This window comes from Lepidochelys olivacea (assembly GCF_965140295.1).
Source record: "Lepidochelys olivacea isolate rLepOli2 genome assembly, chromosome: 11".
Lineage (NCBI taxonomy): Eukaryota > Metazoa > Chordata > Testudines > Cheloniidae > Lepidochelys > Lepidochelys olivacea.
Window position 1 is genome coordinate 71,085,437 of NC_140421.1, and position 21,183 is coordinate 71,106,619.

At 46.1% G+C, this 21,183-nt stretch overlaps 1 protein-coding gene across 1 annotated transcript in view; it reads left to right on the forward strand.

Annotated features, from left to right (window-relative positions):
* Positions 1-1,488: 1,488 nt before the first annotated feature.
* The window catches only part of ASB18 (ankyrin repeat and SOCS box containing 18), a gene marked incomplete at both ends in the record, with an annotated part of 33,687 nt that continues 13,992 nt past the window's right edge, over positions 1,489-21,183 (forward strand). Inside the window, 2 exons of the mRNA XM_084643330.1 lie at positions 1,489-1,729; positions 6,098-6,365. Coding sequence (XP_084499456.1) covers positions 1,489-1,729; positions 6,098-6,365 — 509 coding nt within the window. The remainder of the gene's footprint in view (positions 1,730-6,097; positions 6,366-21,183) is intronic.

The window sequence follows — 21,183 nt, forward strand, 5'->3', positions numbered from 1 at the left end:
GGGATTGGTCCTGCTTTGAGCAGGGGGTTTGTGCTTCATTACATGGTCCTCTGATTCTTTGCAGTAGCATTGATGAGGTGGCACAAGAGGCTATAGTGGCATCTATACTGCAGACATGATACACATGGGTCTGTGGGAAAGAAGGTAAAAGGAAAACAAAGCAATACAGTGACAAACTCTGGGAAACAATGGAAAGCTGTCAAATTGTAAAGAACACCCTCTACAGAAACGCCAAAATCACATCCATCCTCACCTACATAGTCTGTCAAATATTCCATCCAACTAGTGACCCTATTTAGTTTGAGAGATGTAATAGAATTGCAACACAAGGCCACAACTCCTCCATTTTTGTACACTGTTTGCTGGCTTCTTTGGGTTGCAATTTCTTTAGTGTCATTGTATTTTCTCAAGGAGATTTCTTTGGATATTTACTCTGGGGGGTTATGGACATGGATCTTAAAGTTTTAGATTATATGAAACCTATTAATTGAGAGGAATGTTCTTGTGCTTAAGCCATCAGACTGGGAGTCATGAGAGCCATCGTCGATTCTTGACTCTGCATAGTCATTCTGTGTGAGCTTGAGTATATTAGTTAGGGCTTGATCCTGCTCCCATTGTAAAACTCCCAGTGACTTCAGTGAGAGCAGTAGAACTGAAACACCCTTGAAACCCTATTGAAGTCTATGGGAGTTTTGCCATTAATTTAAATGGTAACAGGATTAGGTTCTGTCTCTTTGCTATAAACAGCACAAGGATATTAATCCTTAGATCAAAAGGTGCTGTGAGTTTTTAATTCATTCATGTTTGTAAAGTGCTTTGAGATACTCAGAAGACTCTATTCTGAGCACGGCTTCTGCAGCACAGTATTATCACTTAATGTGAAACCCAATTGCATCTAATGGCTCTTTTGTGCTCAAAAGCATATGACAGTCGATAGCACTGGAAATATGGATCATAGTCCTGAAAAAAAAGTCTCCCAGATAAACCACTTACAACAAGTATTTTTACACAGACTCCAGAAGACTCCAGAAGTGATATAAATTCATTCAGCCAGGGAAAAATAGACGTTAAAGGCCTTGGGATGGGTGGTTTCTTTTATTATGGGGAAATTTTCTTCCCAGATTAAACTGGTCTCTTTCTCCGCCAACCTGCTGTCTGGAATTAAAACGGGAGTTTAATCACAGAGGTGCTGACACAAAGCTGCACGGTGAACATTTGACCTTAGCTATCACCTTGTGATTAAATACATATGTATATGTATATATATAACTAGGCAGACTTGCTGTTGCTGTATCCAGAAGTCCATATGACCCTTACTGTATCAAGTAACCATAATCATCTGACCCCACTGGAGTTATAAATACAACAACAATAGAGCCCTAACTGGATTATAATTGGACAATGGTAACAGGACAATGGAAATAACTATAAAAGACCATCTATCCACACAGATAGGTCTTGTACTAAAATAAGTTGCAGTGCATTGCAATGGTTGAGCTGCCGGGACCCATTATAGAGAAGCTACAGATCCTTCGGAAAGTGGAATCAGAGCACCCATTAATGGCTCATGCTCCAGCCGACAAGTACTACACAGCACTGGTCACGGGAGACCTGAGAAACCTTAAGGTCCTGACTGATAAATATTATGAAGACGTCAATCTGATTTTTGAGATCAGTAAAAATGAGCTGGAATGGCAAGTGAAAAGCCTGGCCTCTTTTGGATTGTCAGGTACTCTTGCTTTCAAGGACCAGTTTAAAAAGTAAACAGGCACTTACTAACACTGATTGAAAGAAAGGTGTGGTGTGTTTATATTAAATGAATTACACTCTGTTTTTAAGTAGCCTGCTAATATGTTACAGAGGAGTCTGATTTCTTTTGAGATGATTGTACAATGTGCTCGGCAGATGCACCCTTTGTGCTAAATGTTTGCAGTGCCTCGCTGTTAGCAAGTGCTCTAGACAGGGAAAATGAAGGGCCTGATTCTGCAAATTTGCACTAACAGATCTAGGGTAAAATGTTCAGTGATTGAGGAGCCTAAAGTGCCTAACTTGTTTTTAATAGGGCACTTTGGCATGTTTGAACATTGTATCCACAGTGCTTATTACCAAGGGTAGTCCCATGGGACCAGTTTGTGCCGCTCACAGGTAGCTTTGCATTCGGGGCAGAGGGATAAAGGGGTGCAGAGCGACTCTGCAGCAGGGGGCGCGCTGGAGATGTCCTGCCCTGGGCAGATGGAAGATTTCCTGGAGCATGCAGTGTGCTATATCCCTGCAGCATTTTACACCCAGGCTCTGCCTATTCTTAGCCCCCCATTAGCACTATGACCCCCCGGGAAAGTAGTGAGGGAGCAGAGCCTGCAATAACCAGTGCGCACAATGCCATTCTGCACAGACTGCACCAGCTCCCTCCCTCCCACTGTGCACCTACATAAGGCCTAGGCAGAACCACCATGGGCAATGGAACTATATTCGCAGTGCCAGGGCTGGGTAAAAACATTGAACAAAACACTTGAGGGTCAGAAAATGGGGCTTCACTGAAAACAAAATCTCCCATGGGAAAGGAGAGGGCTTTTCACAGAATTTTCCATTAGAGAAAATTGAAATTAAATGTTTTCCTTCAGGTCAGTGTGCTGAGCTGCCACAGGCCAGATGGGAGTTGTACTTCTGGATTTCTTATGCTCCCATACTCCCCTATGAGCCCATCTCACTGGCTGGACTACATTTCCCATGATGCACCACTGCCTCTCCATGGCGTTTCAACCTTTCCAAATCAAAGTCTTTCTGAACTCCTTACTGTGCCACAAGCTTGGTTATTTTAGGTTTTTGTCCCAGTTCAGGACACAAACAAATATCAATTTCCCACAGGATGGAAATTCCATTTTCCAATCAGTTCTACCCAACAGTAAGCACCGCACCCAGTGAGATCACGCCCCAGGCTGACTCCCAGGTCACCCAGCAGGCCAGGAATAGAACTCAGGTCTCCCAAGTTCCAGTCTGTCCACTAGGCCACACTGCAGAGGGCTAAAGTGCAGTTCAGCTTGTGCCTATCTTTAAAGCAGGTGAGGTTGAACTCCATGGGGCTATTTCCCTGCTTGAAGTTAGGCATATGGCTGCTGAGGCAAGGCCTGAAAAAGCAGGGCTCCTACCAGTGTCACTGAAACGGCCTCAATAGACAAAAAAGTCATTCATGTCAGAATGGGCTAAGTTGCTTTAATGAGGTTTATTTTTAATTGCTCTGAGTACATTGTACATATTAAAATATGCAGAAACTGAGAGTTTGACTTTTAGGCTGAGCCCTCACCACCTACAAACGAACACACGACTAGTATGAATGTATGCCTCCACCTAGTGTCGTCACCACTCAGCTGTAGGTCACAGGCCCTGTACTTGCCCCTTTAGCTCAAGTGGCCTCTGAAGCAGACGAATCTGAATTCCCTCTCTGCTGTTGCCATGAAGTGCTAGATGTCCTGGCTCAGGGAGTGGTGACAGAAATAAGATTTGAACCGATCCCAGGGGCTCAAGGGGAGACATTTGTCTAAGGAGTTCTTTAAACGCTTTCCTGCGTTTAATGTGTCACTGTGTCTATACTGAATGGGATCGGTGACATTTCATAGCGCTTACCCAGCACCTCCTTTGGTTCAAGGGATGGGAAAAGCTGGGACAAAAGCAGTCCCAAAATAGGCAGTCAAAGCAATCACAAAATCTTCCCGCCCAAAACTTTGGTCTGAAACAATAGCCTCCATCCTTCCTGCAATGGAAGGGTTTGGGAGAGGAGATACACCATACATGCATACATCATTGACTCCTGGATTTTAATATCCTGAGTCGCTACCACTGAAGGGAAGGGGATTAAATAATTTGCAGGATTTCCACCTGTGCATCGGGAGGAAGTCTGGTTATGTGGAACTACACCACTAGAGGAAAGCACTAGCCTGGGACTTGGGCAACCTCAACGATGCCCCAGACTCCCCGTGAGACCTGGAACTTCATCACTCCACACTTCATCTCTCTGCCTCAGTTGCCCATGTCTAAAGAGGGGACAATGCTTCCCGTGCCAATGCTTCACCAGCATGCTGGGGAAATCTATTTATGTATGTTTTGGTGGCACGACTTGGGTCTTATAGAGCTATTGGAGTACCTAGAGAGAGGGTGCACCGGCTCCCAAACTAATGTAGCTCTTGATCTACAGAAGGCAGCCTGCAGGGTTTGACCTGCTATGTGTCATGGCATATTGGCTTTAGGGGATTGTGTGTACATAAAGCAAGCAGGGGGCAGTGGAACTGAGCAACCAGCACATTTCTGATGGCTAGCTTCATACAGGAGCTACGAAGCAGAGAAGCCAGCCTCTTGAATGGAATGCACGCACATAGTTCTTTGCAAATCCAAACTCTATCCTTGCCAGGGCAGTTGCTATGTCCAGGGTCACTGTCGTATCAAATTCCTGTTTTGGCTCTGTTACTTCAGGCCCACTATGAGTCCAGCTAACGCAGGCTTTCCCCTGGATGAGCAGTAAACTGCACACCCAGGGGTCAGGCACAGCCCTCAACAGGTTACAAATCTGTATTAGATGCAGGTGGGTAATTAATAAGCTGTCTTTTAAAACTTCTCAGCGTGGGCTCAGGGGAAGAAGTTAAGTCTCTGAATAAGGTACCCTTTGCGGCTCATTACAGGCATGATATTGATTCTTCCATCATTATAAGACGGTATTCCTACCATGTGAAATCCTGCCCATTGATGTGCATTCACTGGGGAATTTTCTTTTCCCCTATAGCCACCACTGCTCAGAGTGGCTAACAACCTTAAACGGGCCTTTTGAAAGCCCCGAAGTTTTCAGAGAGTGAAAAAATGTACATGCACTGCCCTGTTTTATTCAGCAAAAGGGCACCGGCTGCACACACAGAGAACTAAAAAGGGGGAAAGAAAGAGACCAGAATTGTGTTGAATGCGGAGCCAGTAATCCTTTTCGAGAGCAATGTGCATTAAAGAGCTGCAAACACTCAGGCATTTTCTGCAGCTCAAAACTTTCTCAAATTCCTTTTCCTGTGCACTGTGTGCCAGGCAGGGGAGGGGGCCCGCAGGTGCCAAGTCTCTTTGTTTTGCTTTATATTTTAATTGCTCCTCTCTCAGACCTGGTCTACACTACATAGTTAGTTCGACATGAGCTGCCTTACATCGCTGTGGAAGTGGCTTCACTTAAATTTGGCTCCCATCAATGTCATTTGCCTGTCTATGCTGATTTAGTTTCACCACCTCCCCGAGCGGCGTAGAGTCACGGTCAATGTACACAGGTCGACGCAGCAGCATTGTAGACACTGCGTTGCGTACGTCGACTTTTACTGCCTTTCAGAAGCCATCCCACAATGCCCCACACTGACAATACTCTTGATACAAGTGCTCCTGGTGAGGCTGCCCACCACCGACACCAGGAGCTGTGTGTGCACACACAAGCTATTTTATAACTGCCGGGGCTGTATGTCGACGTAAGTTAGGTTGACATAACTTTGTAGTGTAGACAGGGCCTTAGTTTGTGCAGCTGAAAAGTATAACATTTACTGTATGTCTTGTATAAAATAACAGACCACTTCACCTTGAATGGGCCCTTAGCATAGCATAAGCAGTTAGCCGCACATATTCTGTCTGTTCAATCTTGTGTTTAGATGTGACACTCAGAATATCTTTCCCAGACCTGAAGAAGAGCTCTGTGTGGCTCGAAAGCTTGTCTCTCTTACCAACAGAAGTTGGTCCATTAAAGATATCACCTCAGCCACCTTGTCTGTCTGGTGTAAAAGGGCAAAGTCTCTGACATCTGTGTCTGCCACTCACCCCAGTCATTTATTGGCTTCCCTCTGGCGCTGTAATGATCAAAGCTGGGCAGCTGCTAATGAAGTTATCCTCACCCCTGGGAGGAAGGGAAGCATGGCTACCACTTTGAGGATCAGAAACTGAGGCATTTAAAAATTAAGAGACTTGCCCAAGGTCACACAGGAAGCCTGTGGAAGAGCTTGGATCTCAGGAGTCCCTATCCTGTGCCCTAATCACAAGTCCATCCTTCTCACATCTCTCTCTCTCTGTCTCTCTCTCTCTCTCTGCCCTACAGGCCTGTGGTCCCTGGAATACAAGAGGGAACTGACCACCCCACTGTGCATCACTGCCAGAAATGGACACACTACCTGTGTGCGTCACCTGCTCTTCTGGCGGGCAGACCCCAACATGGCTCCAGGAGGCCAGAGTGCTCTGCATGAGGCCTGCGAGGGAGGCCACACGGACTGCACGGAGCTGCTGCTGGAGCACAGAGCCAACCCCAACCTCCTGAGCGAGGAAGGCTTGGCACCACTGCATCTGTGCACCAATCAGAACACGCTGGGGTAAGAAGAGGGCTGTGCCAGGCAGCACGTACCCCCCCCCCATTCTCTCCCATTATTAACCACCACCACCCTTGCAATTGTAATGTTCATTTAACCTTCGCTGTGCAGTTCTTCTCTCCACCAGTCCATACATTCTTCTCTACGTGGGCCTGATCGAGAGCCCACTGGAGCCTATAGAAAGACTCCTATAGAGCCTATAGCCTCTTGGAGATTGCTCAGCACTAACCTGCCCCAAGCAATGTGACTTTCCCCTATAATACTGAGTTCAAGGGGAATTAGAGTCAGAAGAATTTACATAAAATTGACTGCTTCTTACACGCCAGATGTACTTCCTGTGTGTAGTCAGCATCTCCTCTTCTGACTCTGTTAATGACTGGAATCGGTTTTTACTACTTGTTAGCCCTGCAGAGTTAATATAGCAACAGGGAACTGGATTTTAGCTTGGTTAACCTCCAGGCATAGACTCTTTAAGTCTAATGCACAGATGTGTCCACCACAATTGCAGCTTAACTACATATATCATACCCCTCTGCTTTATCTAGGTCAGTATTTCCCAAACTTGGGACGCCACTTGTTCAGGGAAAGCCCCCGGCGGGCCGGGCCAGTTTGTTTACCTGCCACGTCTGCAGGTTCAGCTGAGCGCCGCTCCCACTGGCTGATCATGGCTCCCACTGGCCGCAGCTCACCACTCCAGGCCAATGGGGGCTGTGGGAAGCGGCGCGGGCCAAGGGACGTGCTGGCCGCTCTTCCCACAGCCCCCATTGGCCTGGAGTGGTGCGCCGCGGCCAGTGGGAGCCGTGATCGGCTGAACCTGCGGGCGGGGCAGGTAAACAAACCAGCCCAGCCCACCAGGGACTTTCCCTGAACAAGCGGTGTCCCAAGTTTGGGAAACACTGATCTAGGTGAAGAGAGATTATGCAACACCAAGACCAGTTAGCCTTTCCAGCTGACAGAATAAAAAGTTGACTTGGATGGAGTACATCTGAGCAAAACCGGGAAATGTTTACATTTTGCCACAAAACAAGTTTGATTTTCATATGTTGGAATAAGGAAAATTGCAAAGCTGTCTCCAGGAGAGATCTCAGTGTGAACATGTGGCTCTCTCGCCTCTAACATGCTGTATCAACTTTGCCTCATAAATCAGCCAGGCAGATGTGATACATGGGGGGCAGGGGGGCATGCAGGATCATGTGCCCTCCGCCCCCCCCCCATTTGCTGCTTGGTTTGTACTGAGCGTGCTCACACAGACTGAGCATGCTCAGTAACACTGCTGAAGTCCTCTGCCCTTACTCTTCCCCCCTCCCACTATCAGCAGGTAGCAGTTGCCGCTGCAGCCAGGCAGACTCCTTTTAAAAACATCACGGTGCAGCAGTACGTAGAAAGCAGTGTTAATCACCACAGCCTACATATGCCACAGTCCTGGAGAGAAGAATAAACATGGAACACCCAGTGCCAAGTGGATGAAAGTGGTAAAGCTGTGTCGCGTCCACTGATTTGGTATTCGGTGGTTGTGCAAAATGGGTAACATACATGCCAAGGGAGCGAGCGTTGAGTATAGCAGGAAGAGCAATGGACAGCAAAAGATAAAGCCCCTCCTACTGCATCGTCTGGGTCATGCTGTAATTTCCATTCTGATGGAAATAACTGAAGCAGTTCCTCCCCTGGTGTCACGTTGGCGTTACATCATGTGACTGATCAAGATTTACCTACGTGCAGGGGTACCAACTCTGCATGCCCGCTGAACGTGTGATACTGTTACTCCTCTCTGACCCTTGACATAACTTTTCACTACTGTTTACACTCAAGCTGAATTTGGCCGTGTTGGCAGGGTTCTGACTTCAAGGCAAGTCCACGCTACTATCATGCCATTCAGTTCAGTGGAATTACTCTTGATCTATTCTGTACTAACTGAAAGCAGAATTAGGCACAGCCCTTTTCAGGCAAACTTCCAAAACAGTCCAGTCTCTTTTCCAGCAAGTAAGAGCTTGTAGGTTTCCAGGCCAGGCTCAGTTAGCGTTTCACTGGGACCCATCTGCACTGGCTCCCTGCTCAGCCATTGCTGCTCCCCGATAAGCCTCACCCATACCTGCTCCCAGCTGTAACACCTAGCACGCACAGCCTTGTTCCACATACCGTTCCTGGGGATTCCACTTTGTGTTCAGCTTCTTTGCTGCTCCTGGCTCACCACGCAGGCCAGCTGCTGCTTCCCAACTAAGCCCAGCCACTTTCAGGACCTTTCTCATTACCTAGCCAGCAGAAAGGATGTGCCGTGGGGAGGGAACTGATGGGAGTTGTAGTCCCCTGCTTAGCAGATCCAGCACGCCTGCTTTACCACACTTATTACTGCCATGCGACAGTGACAAAATCAGTCTCTTTCTTCTAACACTGAACAAGGAATTTCAGCAAAAATGCTTGTTTCCTCTATTCTAATAAAGTGACTCTGCTTCACTGTAGAACTTATGCCTACAAGCTTTGTCCATCTGCTGCTTCTAGCTTACTGCTATCAATGTAAAGATGCAGTACCCACAACTTCATGTCTTTCCCCCCACCTTTTTTCCCATAAGCAATATATAACAATAATTAATGTTTAACTAATTCTAGGTCAAATCCAGTCACAATTTAGCCTTGAGGAGGATTTTGTCCAGTTGACTCACAGCGATTATCAAATCCAAAGAAGTGGAGACTCATGTTCAGTATGGTTAGGACTCTCCTCTGCAGGACTAGCTCCCTCCACCCTGGCCATGATGCAAGTAGGTTCACAAACGAGCTGGGTTTGGAACCTGCTGCGGATGCTGCCTGGTCCTTCTGTATTGAGGACTCGGGCTGATGGGAAAACAGGAATTCTAGAGACAAAAAATTTTGAGGGTGTTGTCATTTTGTTTCCTTTTACACTTGGATAAAGTCAAGAGCTTTTGAATTTTTTCATGGAGCATCAGTGAGCCACCCCAGAATAGCCCTCTCGTAAGCGCACTCACCAGAGATGTAGAAGAGCCAAGTTCAAGTCACTACTCTGGTGACCTCACCAGAGCAGGACTTGAACCTGGGTATCACACATCCCAAAGGAGTGCCATTAAGCTATTGTCAGGCAGTGTTTGCCATCTTCATATACCAGAAATTCCACCATGGAGCTGAGAAATCTTCCTGATACATTGGTATTTTCCGACAGTAAAACACGTCATCTAAGAATCCTGGACAGCTCTAGTGAGGACCTTAGTTGGTCTCTGTCAGGTGGATTCACATGGGGCCAAGGAATGGAGCACAGCTACATCCAGTGGCAATGGGTGGTGGCCACCGTTTTGCCTTATCCAGTCTTATCAAGACTAAGTGTCTTTCTTCTAAATGTCAATACGTTTTGAGCTACATGCCAGCAGCTGAGGAAGACAGCCTGAAACTTCATAGATCTGGCACCTCTCAGCCTTGCACATTTTAAGCGAGGCCATTTAGGATGATGATTTACTTTTTCACATTGGCTCAGAATGTGAGCCAATTGACCTATCATCAGCTGCCATGCCCTGTCACTCAGCGGAGCTAATACAGGGGACCTTTTGTATGCTCTTAGCTAGTTGTACTGCTCTCTCCACCAGTCAGTTCATTCTCTCATGGTGATGAGGACTGGAATATGCATGAAGTAACACTGTTTCCCAAAAGCATGGAATTCAGAACTGGCAAACTGTGGTCCATTATCAGGGACTCTCTCTTTCCAGAATGCCATATGAGACAAGATGTTCTGACCTGGAGAGTTGTAGATCTAGTTAGAATGTTTACAGATGTAAAAAAATTGTCGCTCCACGTAGGTGCATCCCTTTCACACAGCTCTGGTGCTATTCTTTCCCAAAGGCATATGTAGTGTCTGGAACACGTACATGGAAGATGTGACGTTCTCTATAATTTCTTCCTGGTCATTTTGCAAGACACACGTGATTCTATCTTAAATTTTAGGCTCTTCCCTGTGCTGGGCCACAACACTGCCATTCGGGCTCAATCCCAGCGTTATCTAAAGCCCTGGTATCCTTCAGGTATCCCTCAAGGACTGTTGGAGTAATATCACCATACTTAATCAGACCTTCAGCTTCAGAGCATAGATTTCATCTGCTAGGTGTAGGACCGTGGCAAATAACTTGGCCAACAATGTCTATTGCATACTATTGCGGGTGTGTGCCAACAGTAATGGCTATTTTAATCAGTTCTGCCCTTGGTGGTGGGTCTGGCAGCAGCCAGGTCTTTTCTAGTTATTAATAGCAAGAGCAGCTTGTGGATGTGGGTAACTTGAAATGATTAAGACTGTACAAGTAGCATATTAAACTCTTGCACACCCCTACAGAGACAAACATTCTGTTTGGGGGACAAAGGTACCTAGAATAGGCTATAAGCTGCCAGCCATATCTGTGCCACTGGGAGTAGCAACTCACCAAGGGTGTAGCTGTTGGCATCTGCTGAAATGACTGTAGGCTTGGAAACGCCGTCAAATGCCAGTAATGGGGCTATGGTCAATAGAAGCCTGCTTAAGAGATTGTTTAAATCCTCAGGTGCCCCTTACCATTGTATCTGCACCACTCCCAATGCACCTGTGAGGTAGGGATGTATTATCTCCATTTCACAGATGGAGAACAGAGCCACAGAGTCTGAGGTTACACAGGAGGGTCTTGAACCTGGTCTCTGGCTAGCACCCTAACCACTGCACCATCCCTCCTCTGGTGTCTTGGCCCACATCCTTAGGGCTTTAAGAATCACATAAGTAGCTTCGCCTTTTGAGGTATAAATTTGCCTTCTTTATAACTAGAAACAGCATCAGCTCTAATACAGTCCTATAGCTTGGCTCTAGGAGTCCTCTGGCTCTTCCCTCATCCTCTATCAAGCACATGTCCTAAAACATGCCATTGGGTTTGCTTCAGCGTACACGCCTCATCACTTTAGCCAAGCAGCCACACAACTGCCTTGGGAACTTACTTCAACCTTAAGTTCTTCCTCAGAATTCCCACAGACAAAAACTTCATCAATATGAACTTCCTCCCTCCAGGTTCCACAGAATCACATTCACTTTCCCTTGTAAGATAGCTGGCTGTGTCACCAAACAAAAGGTGACCTCAGCCATTTCTGACATTTCTAGAGCATGCACCCAGTGGCTGAGCAAATCCCACCTGTCCTGTGTCCGTCCTTACCACACCGACCATGTTACTGCCTTCTGCTCTTCAGAGGCCATTTTTATGGCACTTCCCTTCCTTTACTACTTGTACCTTGCTTCCATGGAACACCCTGCCTCCCAGGTGAACTGCAAAATCAGTTCATTCTTCCATAATGCCTACAACAAAAAGTTATCCATTAATAAGATAGGTGATAAGGCACTTGGATATAGCTGGGGCATTTAAATATGTTAAATATGTTAAATGTGCATACTATGATTGCATCTCTCTTTCCACCACATTTATATTGCTTCTTGTCTTAACCTCCAATCCTGCAAATACTTACACAGGTGTTTCATTTTAATGGGACTGCTCATGGCAATAAAGTAAAGCATATGCGTAAGTGTTGACAGGGTTAGGGCCTTACAATCCATGCTCTAAAGAGTCTGTCTGGTTGTCTGTGGCCAGTAGCCAGAACTAGGGTGCTAGCAGGATTCAAATAGAGCAGGTCAGCATTTTTCAAACTTGGATTTTTTTGACCACATTTCATTGATTGTGAATTTAAACAGGGAAATAAAGCCCAACAAAAAAAGTGCAAAAAGTAATCTTTTTGACCCACTATCCAGTTATTTTTATTTATGAAAATATTTTTGAAGTTTAAACACAGTAAACATTTTTTATTAATATTAATTGTGAAAAAATTTTGCCAGCACTAGAAAAAAATTAAGTTGTGGAAAAAAAACCCAGGTATGAAATTTTTACCAGCAGTCATTCCACAGAGAAGTGAAATTTCAGGAGGGATGGTATGACCACACTTTATGCAAACATGACTTAACTGATAATTTACAGAGGGTCATATATTGTGCTGCACAAATCAGAGACACCACCCCACACACAGCCCTCTGACACAGGGCGTCTGGAGAAGACAAACAAATGTATTGGTCACAGACATTGCCATGCCATGCAGATATTGTGCATACTCACACAAAACCACATTTGTTGGGAGTAAAAATGCTCACTGTTTCAACACTGTTGCTCACCAAAGCACAGCCCTAAGCTAAATTCATCTGCCTACAGGTCCCCTGTAGAGGGGGAATGAGTGAGGGAAGGTGCTGTGGCTGCTTTTCACAGTCACAGCCTGTAAAGGGCTCCCCACCCACTGCTACTGGTGGCTGGGTCTGGGGATTTAGCTTTTGCCCCCTTCTGACGCTTACTTGCACTACTGCCCCCTCTCTCTCTTTGACTCAGTCCTCCTTCATTGTGACTCAGCTTTCCGGCCAGGTCACTGTATAGTGCCCCCTTCTAGGATAACAAAGTCCCACGGGACAAGCTGTCCAGATACTGTTGCAGGCAGTCTCCTCTTCCAACTCCAGGTCCTGTGCTACTGGGAACCTGGTCCCACCTGTTACCCCGGGTCCCAGCCCAGGGACCCTCTCACTGGCAATCCAGGTCTGCTCAGTCTCCAACCTGGTTGCTGTTTCCCTGGACTCCTCCCTACCTCACCTCTCTATCTCCTTGCCTATCTCTGGCTTCACCCCAGGAGCTTCCTCCACTCCCCATGGCTACTTCACTTCTCAAGATCACTTGTCAGACGCTCTAGGCCAGGGCAGGACCCCAGGGCTTGATCTTCTCCTGTCCCTGGCCAACTCTTTTCCCTCTGGGGAAGAGGTTTTCAAACTGTGGGGCACGCCCCCCAATGCCACGCAGCTCGTTCCATCCCCATATGGCAGGGCCTGGGGCAGCCTCTATGGGGGGTGGGGAGGGAGCGCCACCTCCCCCCCAGACTCACCTCAGAGCCACCCAGCCTGTGGGTCAACGTCAACATTCGCCGTGGCCACACCCATTTCCGCTCCAGGCAGGCTCTGCCCCCGCAGGCCATCGCAGATGCCTTCCCGGGGGGCACGTATTGGCCCTGCCCGAGCAGCGCCACCTGGCTGCAAGGTAGAAGCAGGCCACTGCTGAGGAAGCCTTGGCTGTTCCATTGGTAAGTAGTTTGCCTCTAGGTGCAGCAATCTTAGGTTAATGGGCCCCTCCAGGCCCACATTAACCCCCTCAGAGTTTGTGTGGGGCAGACACCCATCACACAGCCTCCCCTCCATGGACTTTCTGCCACTTGCCCAGAGCCCCCAGAGGCAGAAAGTCCACAGAGTGAAGGCTGTGACTGTGGAAAGCAGACACAATACCTGCCCTCACCCACTCCCGCTCTGCAGGGGATCAGCAGAGCAATGGGGCAGGTGATGACCAGGGAGAGAGTATAGCCAGGATACCATGGAACATGATGATGATTCAGTGCATCTGCAGGGTAGTCTCTGCAAGTAGTGCACCTATGGGTCCTGGCAGGTTTTAAAGCAGCCCTCTGCTGCAATATCTCCCGTAGGGGTGTGGTGATGGAAACTCTGCATGTCCTCTTCCGGGAGCGAATTCCCTTAGCTTCTGTGAGGCCCTGTGAGTAGAAGGAGATACCCACTTCGTCAGGGTTGCAGCCCCTTCTGTCTTGCAACAAATACTATACTGATTCTAGTGTGACATAGCAATAAAGTAATGTCTGGAACCTCAGGAAGAGTACACATGCCACGTGTTACAGCAGAATAGATTAAGACGCTGGTATAAATGTTTAAAGAAACATTCATCCTGGTTGTGATCTATGTCAAGTTTCAGCCCAGTATGACTTAAAGTGTCTGAATCATTAAAACTTGGAAAGCTTTTTATTTAAAAAGCAAGGCTACCTTGATATCTTGGTAACAATGCTTACAAGTGTAGTGAACTTTGTTGCCTGCTAGTTTCAATAAAGTGCCATCCTGGCTTCAAACCAGTTCCTGTTAGACAGATAGAGACGCTAAACAAAACTATACTGAGAGTCTGGGGTAACACTACAGAACACAAATATGATGGGCCACATGTTGGACAGGTGTGTGAGAAAGGCTCTTAAGAAAAGAAGGTATCCGCTCAGGGGAGGCAGATTTCAAAACTACATCTCTCAAGCATTTCCTATAAATGTGAATCTTTGCAAAGCACCAAAAGATACTAATGATTCAACCAAAATACATGGGTAGATAGAACAACAACTTGATGATGCAGGGAAGCTCTTGTGTGACACAAACAAAGCAAAAATGATTTTCCAAGAGGGTAGCTGGATGAATATTGTGTTGTGACACTGAGCCACAATTGCTAATAAAGGACCTGATTTCTCCCCCATTCATCTCTATCAGAGCAGGATTAATCCCTACATTTCCCTTTTAATATTTTCTCTCTTGGAAGAGAAAGCTTGGTCCACAAGCCTATGACCTAAAATAATTGTTAACCACAGCCTTGCAATCAAAACTATTTATTTGCCCAGACACCAAATTCACTCTTCCATACCATAAAAATTATGGGAAGGAGGGTGACAGTTTTACTTGCTGGCATAAAATATAAAAGTCTCCCACACAGGATTTTTTGCTCGGCTCTTTTAGTCACTCTCCAGCCTTAGCTGATATACGTGTTTTTACAGGAATGGGGAGGCAGGGGTGAAATGGCATTTGAGCTGCCAACCTGTAATCCAAGTTACAGACAGAGGCAATGTGGAAACAGCTGAGTTATAAGCCCTTGAATATTGGGGCTTTATAATGGAAATTTTGGCAGACCCTTAACTACAGCAGCGCTACCGGGCGCCTCTACAATAACTAAGCCAACTACCTTGAAGGATCAAAAATTAATAGACATTTCAGACAGGTTTTGAGGTTTCGACCACTGCTTTTCAATTGCAAAGACTTTTGCTAAAGTTAGACACTGAGGAGGTCAAGCTTTTGGTAACATAAACATTTCGTCTGATTAAGAGAGACTACTTGTCCCTGGTTTTGAGTAGTAGATTTTAGGTCATCCTTAATTTTTTACTGACAGTAAAGAGCAGGTCATTGACCTACATACAGAGCTATTTTATTTTTCTCCCTCTTGATAACAATGGCCAGAACACCTATGTGTCGGGTTCTTCTGTATTCCCATATAGTCGGCAATTCACCATGGGGGCAGGACTTAAAACCTTTGAGCCTCTGAGTGACTGGGATAAAAAAAAATTACCTGGGCTTCCTTCCAGCCATTTGAGCTTCAGAATCCATGAGAATTCAACCCAAAAAAAAAGCATATCAGAGCTTTAATCTAGGAGCTTTTTGAAGAGATTTAAAAAAAAAAGTTCCAGTAAAGTTCACTCTTACCTTCTTCGCTTTAGGAGCCATGCATGCCAACATCGCCCTATTTAGTAGAGAGTTCCTCTCCTTGACCTCCTTTTTACAGCAGAGATAATTAACATGGTGGGGTAAGACGAGTCGCTAAATTCACTGCACTCGGTCCTTTTTTCCCTTTTGCTAAAGGTGGGATGATTAAAAAGAGGAGAATGGAGTTGATTTTTCCTTTTTTCTTCTAAAGAGACTAAAATTGAGGGGGAGAAAAGGTTCTTTGCTTCTAAACTTTGTCAGTGGCTCCAGGAGAAAATAAAAACAGGAGCCTGGAAAGAGTCGGGTGTGCTGGTGCTGAACTACTGGGATCTGTGGAACATTTCTGTCTGCTTCAGACCGAGGTGGAGACACATTTGTATGAAATGAAAAGATCCATTGTTTTCAGTGAGGAACATGAGGGTGAGCAATGGGCTGGTGTGCTCCAGGTGAACCTGTGCATGCAGTTAGGCCCTCCATTCGCACATCTCCTGCTTTCTACATGGACGGGAGAAGAGAGATTCTGCTGTGGCAATGCCTGACTCCATCCCATTGCTTCATACAGATGTGCTTCTGGAGCAGCTCCGTGGATTGGAAGCCAGCAATGGGAGAGGGTGGAGCAAGTATTCCCAGGCCCCTGTCCCAGCTCTCCTCCTAGGTTTCTGTGTGGTACTAATGTTCTGGGACCCCAACCCATGGCAGTAGGGAGCCTTGCCAATTGCAGCTGATGGTTGGTGCCATCACAATCAGCTGCAGCTCCTCTGTCATGGTGGCTTTTGGAGATCCCCATGGTTGAAAAGGGTTCAGCCTTCCAGAACCCACAGCACCCCTATGCTCCTCTCCCAGCAGTCGGGATAATACCAGGGAAATCCAGAAGAGAAACCTCCTAGGGCTGTTCGCCTCCTGTGAATCTCGTAAGGGTTTTCCCTGTTGACCTGGCCCAATGATAAGTAAATAACAAACAACTCTGTGCCACTTGGGACAGGTACCTATGTCTTAGTGAAGGGTTCTACCAAGGAGCAGGATGTCGTAGCCAACAAGATAGTGGATAGTGAGAGCCTGGATGGCAGCTTTGGCTGTCAGGTCTCAGCAATTTTAAGAAGGGAGAAGCATCACGATTTATACACAGGGCCTAGGAAGAGGGAGGTATCACAGATGACCTGTATGCTATGGGTCTGAGAGCAACGGGGGAGGATGGTGACAGAGATGGTGGGAAAGGATTGGAAAGCAGGATAAGGAGGTGAGTTTTGGGCCATGTTAAACTGAAGTCAATCGTAAGGCACAGGGGAGGTTTTGGAGAGACAGGCTGAGGTGTGGATATGGATAGGTGAGGACAGGTCAGGAGTGGAGACCCAGATCTGAGGGACATCAGCATGTATATGGTAGCTGACAACATATATGAGCTGAAGATCACTCCGAGGTCTATAAAGGGGAGGAGGGAGAGGTGCCAGTGGAAGAGTCCATGGGGAACCCCCATGGAGAGTGGAGTAGTAGTCATTGAACAGTGATCCCTGTTACAGGGTCCCACCTTGTTGTAACCCTAACCAGGTACTGGGGCGAGAAAATAACACACAGTCTCTTACTGTCACCCCTGCGGGTCTCATGCTCTTGTTATATGGTGTCAGAAGTAAACTGAATCTTTGCACAAAGAGAGCAAGTTAAGCCACCTGAATTCCTCAGTCTGAAAAGGAACCTGGCGGCAACCTGGAAGCAGCGATTTTGATGCTTCAAAGTTTTCCATGAAATAATGTTTTCAAGAAATCAAAAGGGTAGAGGGTGCTGCTACTTAAGATCCATGTGTGAAATTTTCAGCACATATAGGAAACAGAATGTAAAATATCCACTGAAACCACATGTGATTTCAAATGGCTTTTGGGCAAAGGCTGGTGAAGGGCTACCTGAATTAAAGGGGAAAGATAATCCCTTTGTAACAAACTACACCTGTCATTTTTAAGACTCAGCTGTTGCACAGACATATCATGTAGCAGTGCTATAAGAGCACGTGTATCACTTCTTGCTCATGGAAACCTGGTGAGCTAGTAGAGAATGGCCCACAACTAGTTAGTGGCTCATTTTAGCCTTTCTTTTTGAAATATCAATTCAAGCACACCACATCATACTCTTCTGCTAATGTATTTGACTGTGCATAGTAAGAATCATTACAAATAGCAAAAACAATCATTTAAATATCCCTGTCAAATTCAGGGGACCCATATTTAGCATTGCTGGAATATTGCAATACGCTTCACAACGCCTTGAGATCCACCAGTTCATAGACTGGCACTAAGGTTTTTTATTCTTCTGCCTAACAAGGCCCTTGAGCTAGAAATAATTAACCCTAAAAAAGTTTCCAAAGAGCTCTGCAACAGGAAACTAGAAGAGAAGAAATATTACAAGAATGCCAAATAGTTAACCCCCACCTCTTGCTGGAGAAAAAAGAATTTTAGACTCCAAACAGAGTCTCCAACAAACTTTGTGCACCAAGGTCCTACATCAGAACGATTCCTGAGATCAGTCCCAGAGGAGGAACAGCAAACACCTGAACAAAACCAAGAAGGATACTACCTATGCTTCTGGAGAGCACCCAGAAAGCCCCTGTCCATGCTTCTGTGCTGAGAACAGCAGTACACAGCAAAGAGATGTTCCAGGTGATGTAGTCAACTCAATGGCTAAAACAAGCCTTCGCAGAAGAAGCAGGAGCACCAAACCACTGAATTTTGGAGTTGGTATTGACAGATGTCCACCAATAAAAGTCAGATAAGCCTCTCCTCTGTCAGGGAGCTCAGAGCATTTACCCTGACTTTCCATCCTAGATGTCTCCATATGTGTTACATTAATTAGCTGGAATGGCTGATTTAATTTACACAAGTTTTCTTTAAAGGCAAGATGTAACAGTAACCACTGGAGAAATAGGATGCTGAGCTCTGCTATGTGAAAGGGATGTTATCTAATATGGATCAGGATAACAATAGCAGGACCAGGAGCAGGAGGAAAACATTTACTCTTACCAATACAGCTGTACAAAAAATCCATTTTTTCCCCTGAAAAAAAATTGTAAACAAAAATTTGCCATTCAAAATTTTGATTTTCTGTGGCAAATTTTTGGAAATGGTTTGATTTTTTTATTTTGGATTTTAAAATAATCCAATTTTTTATTTGTTTTTTCTTTTTCACCACAGAATGAACTATGTCATTGAGTTTTTCCACTTTTTCCTTGATTTTTTCCATCCTCTTCCCTGTCTAACTTTTCCAACATTGGAGAAGCTGTAAAAAGTTAGCTTGGGAAAGAGAGGAAGAGTGTGTTGAGGGAAGAAAACTTTGACATTTTTCATGTTATTGCACCTTGTCAAAAAGAGGAGATTGAAATTCTACATTTCAAATATGTTTTGATCTTTAAAAACCTAAACAAAACTTTCAAATAGAAACAAAATGAAAATTCTCCTTGCCTCCAATTAGCGGGACAAGGAGAGTGAAGCAATATATCTTATTGTTGGTGAGAGAGACAAGCTTTTAGCTGACACAGAGCTCTTCTCCAGGCTCTCTCACCAACAGAAGTGGGTCCAATAAAAGATATTACTCATCCTCCTTGTCCCTCTAATATTCTGGGACCAACATGGCTACAACAGCACTGCATACATTGCATTAAATGACATTTTCCCACAAAAATCTTCCTTTTGACTTAAACCTCATTTTCACAGTGGAAGATATTTTCAGTCAATATCTGAGGGGAGGAATAGCTCAGTGGTTTGAGTGTTGGCCTGCTAAACCCAGGGTTGTGAGTTCAATCCTTTAGGGGGCCATTTAGGGATGGGGCAAAAAAAATTGGGGAGTGGTCCTGCTTTCAGCAGGTGGTTGGACTAGATGACCTCCCAAGGTCCCTTCTAACCCTGATATTCTATGATTCAAAAAATGTTGACCAGATCTACTTCCCCACAGTCTTATGTGTTACTTACCTTTATTACCAAAATAGTTACTAAAGGAGTGACTGGAGAGGTAGGAGGAAAACCAGGAGAGGAAGGAGTCACAAAAGCCAAAAGAGCACAAGTATTCAAGGAGTGTGTGATCAACAGTGTCATAGAGTCTTAGTGTACAAGGCCAGAAGGAACCACCAGACAATCTACTCTGACCTCCTTGTATGTGTCAGGCCACCAACATCCACCAGCACCCATAACCTAGAGGTCAAGGAGGAGAAGCTAGCAAACAGGCCCTGTCATCTAGCTACGAATATACATTGATTACATGGACCAATCACCACACATTGGTGCGCTCTCAGGGGAGGAGGCAGGGAAGAGAAGGGGCCGGGGTGGGGATTTGGGGAAGGGGTTGGAATGGGGGCAGGGCCGGGGGGCTGAGAGGGGTCGAGCACCCACTGGCGCTAGCAGAAGTCAGTGCCTATGGAACCGCCAGAGCAGAAAGCACAAGTCCCAACCCTTGAGTGAAAGAGCCTCAAGCTGAGAGCTTCAACAGACACATATCCTCTGTGGATCAGGCATAGAGGCAGGTACATAGTACAGTAAATCCTCACTTGACATTGTAGTTATGTTCCTGAAAAATGCAACTTTAAGTGAAATGATGTTAAGTGAATCCAATTTCCCCATAAGAATTAATGTAAATGGGGGGGTTAGGTTCCAGGAAATTTTTTTTTTGCCAGACAAAAGGCATTATATACATTTTAAACAATTTTAAACAAGCAATTTAATACTACAATCATCATTCCTGAGTAAGAAGCTTGGTTGAGGTGGTGGAGTCAGACAGTGGAAGAGGGTGGATTGTCCAGCTGCTCCTCTTGCTGAACTTTCTGAACTCAAAAAAAACATCTAGACATTGTTTTGCTTTCCTTTCCTTTTCTTGTAAATTTCTTTATAGCAAGTCATTAGATGACCAACTCCCCTAATCACTTTGGAGCTTTGTTCACTGTCAGGATCATCATCACTCAACCTTCAACCCGCCCACTCCACCCCTTTCCCCAAGCCCCCACCCTTGACCCTCCTCTTCTCCCCCCCACCTCCTCCCCCTTTACCTTGCACGCTGCGTCCTCGCTCCTCCCCCCTCCCTCCTGCTGGGGGCGATCAGCTGGCTTGCAGCGTTTAGCAGGCAGGAGGGAGGGGGAAGGAGTGAGGACTGGGCATGCAGGCTCCCCCTCCTTCCCCCCCTGCCTCCTGCCTGGGGCAATCAGCTGGTTTGCAGTGTTCAGGAGGCAGGGGAGGGAGGGGGAGCCTGCACACCGAGTCCTTGCTCCTCCCTCCTGCCTCCTGCAAGCCTCAAGACAGCTGATTACCGCCGGCAGGAGGCAGGGGGAGGAGGGGGAAGGCACTGATCCATGGGGTCTGCCGGCGGGCAGGAGGCTCTGTGGGAAGGGGGGGGGCATAGGGAGGCTGCCAGCTGTGGAGAAAGCAGACAGCCAAACAACGTAATAGTGGAGCATTGCACAGCTTTAAATGAGCATGTTCCCTAATTTGATCAGCAACGTAACAATGAAACAACGTTAACCGGGACGACTTTAAGTGAGGA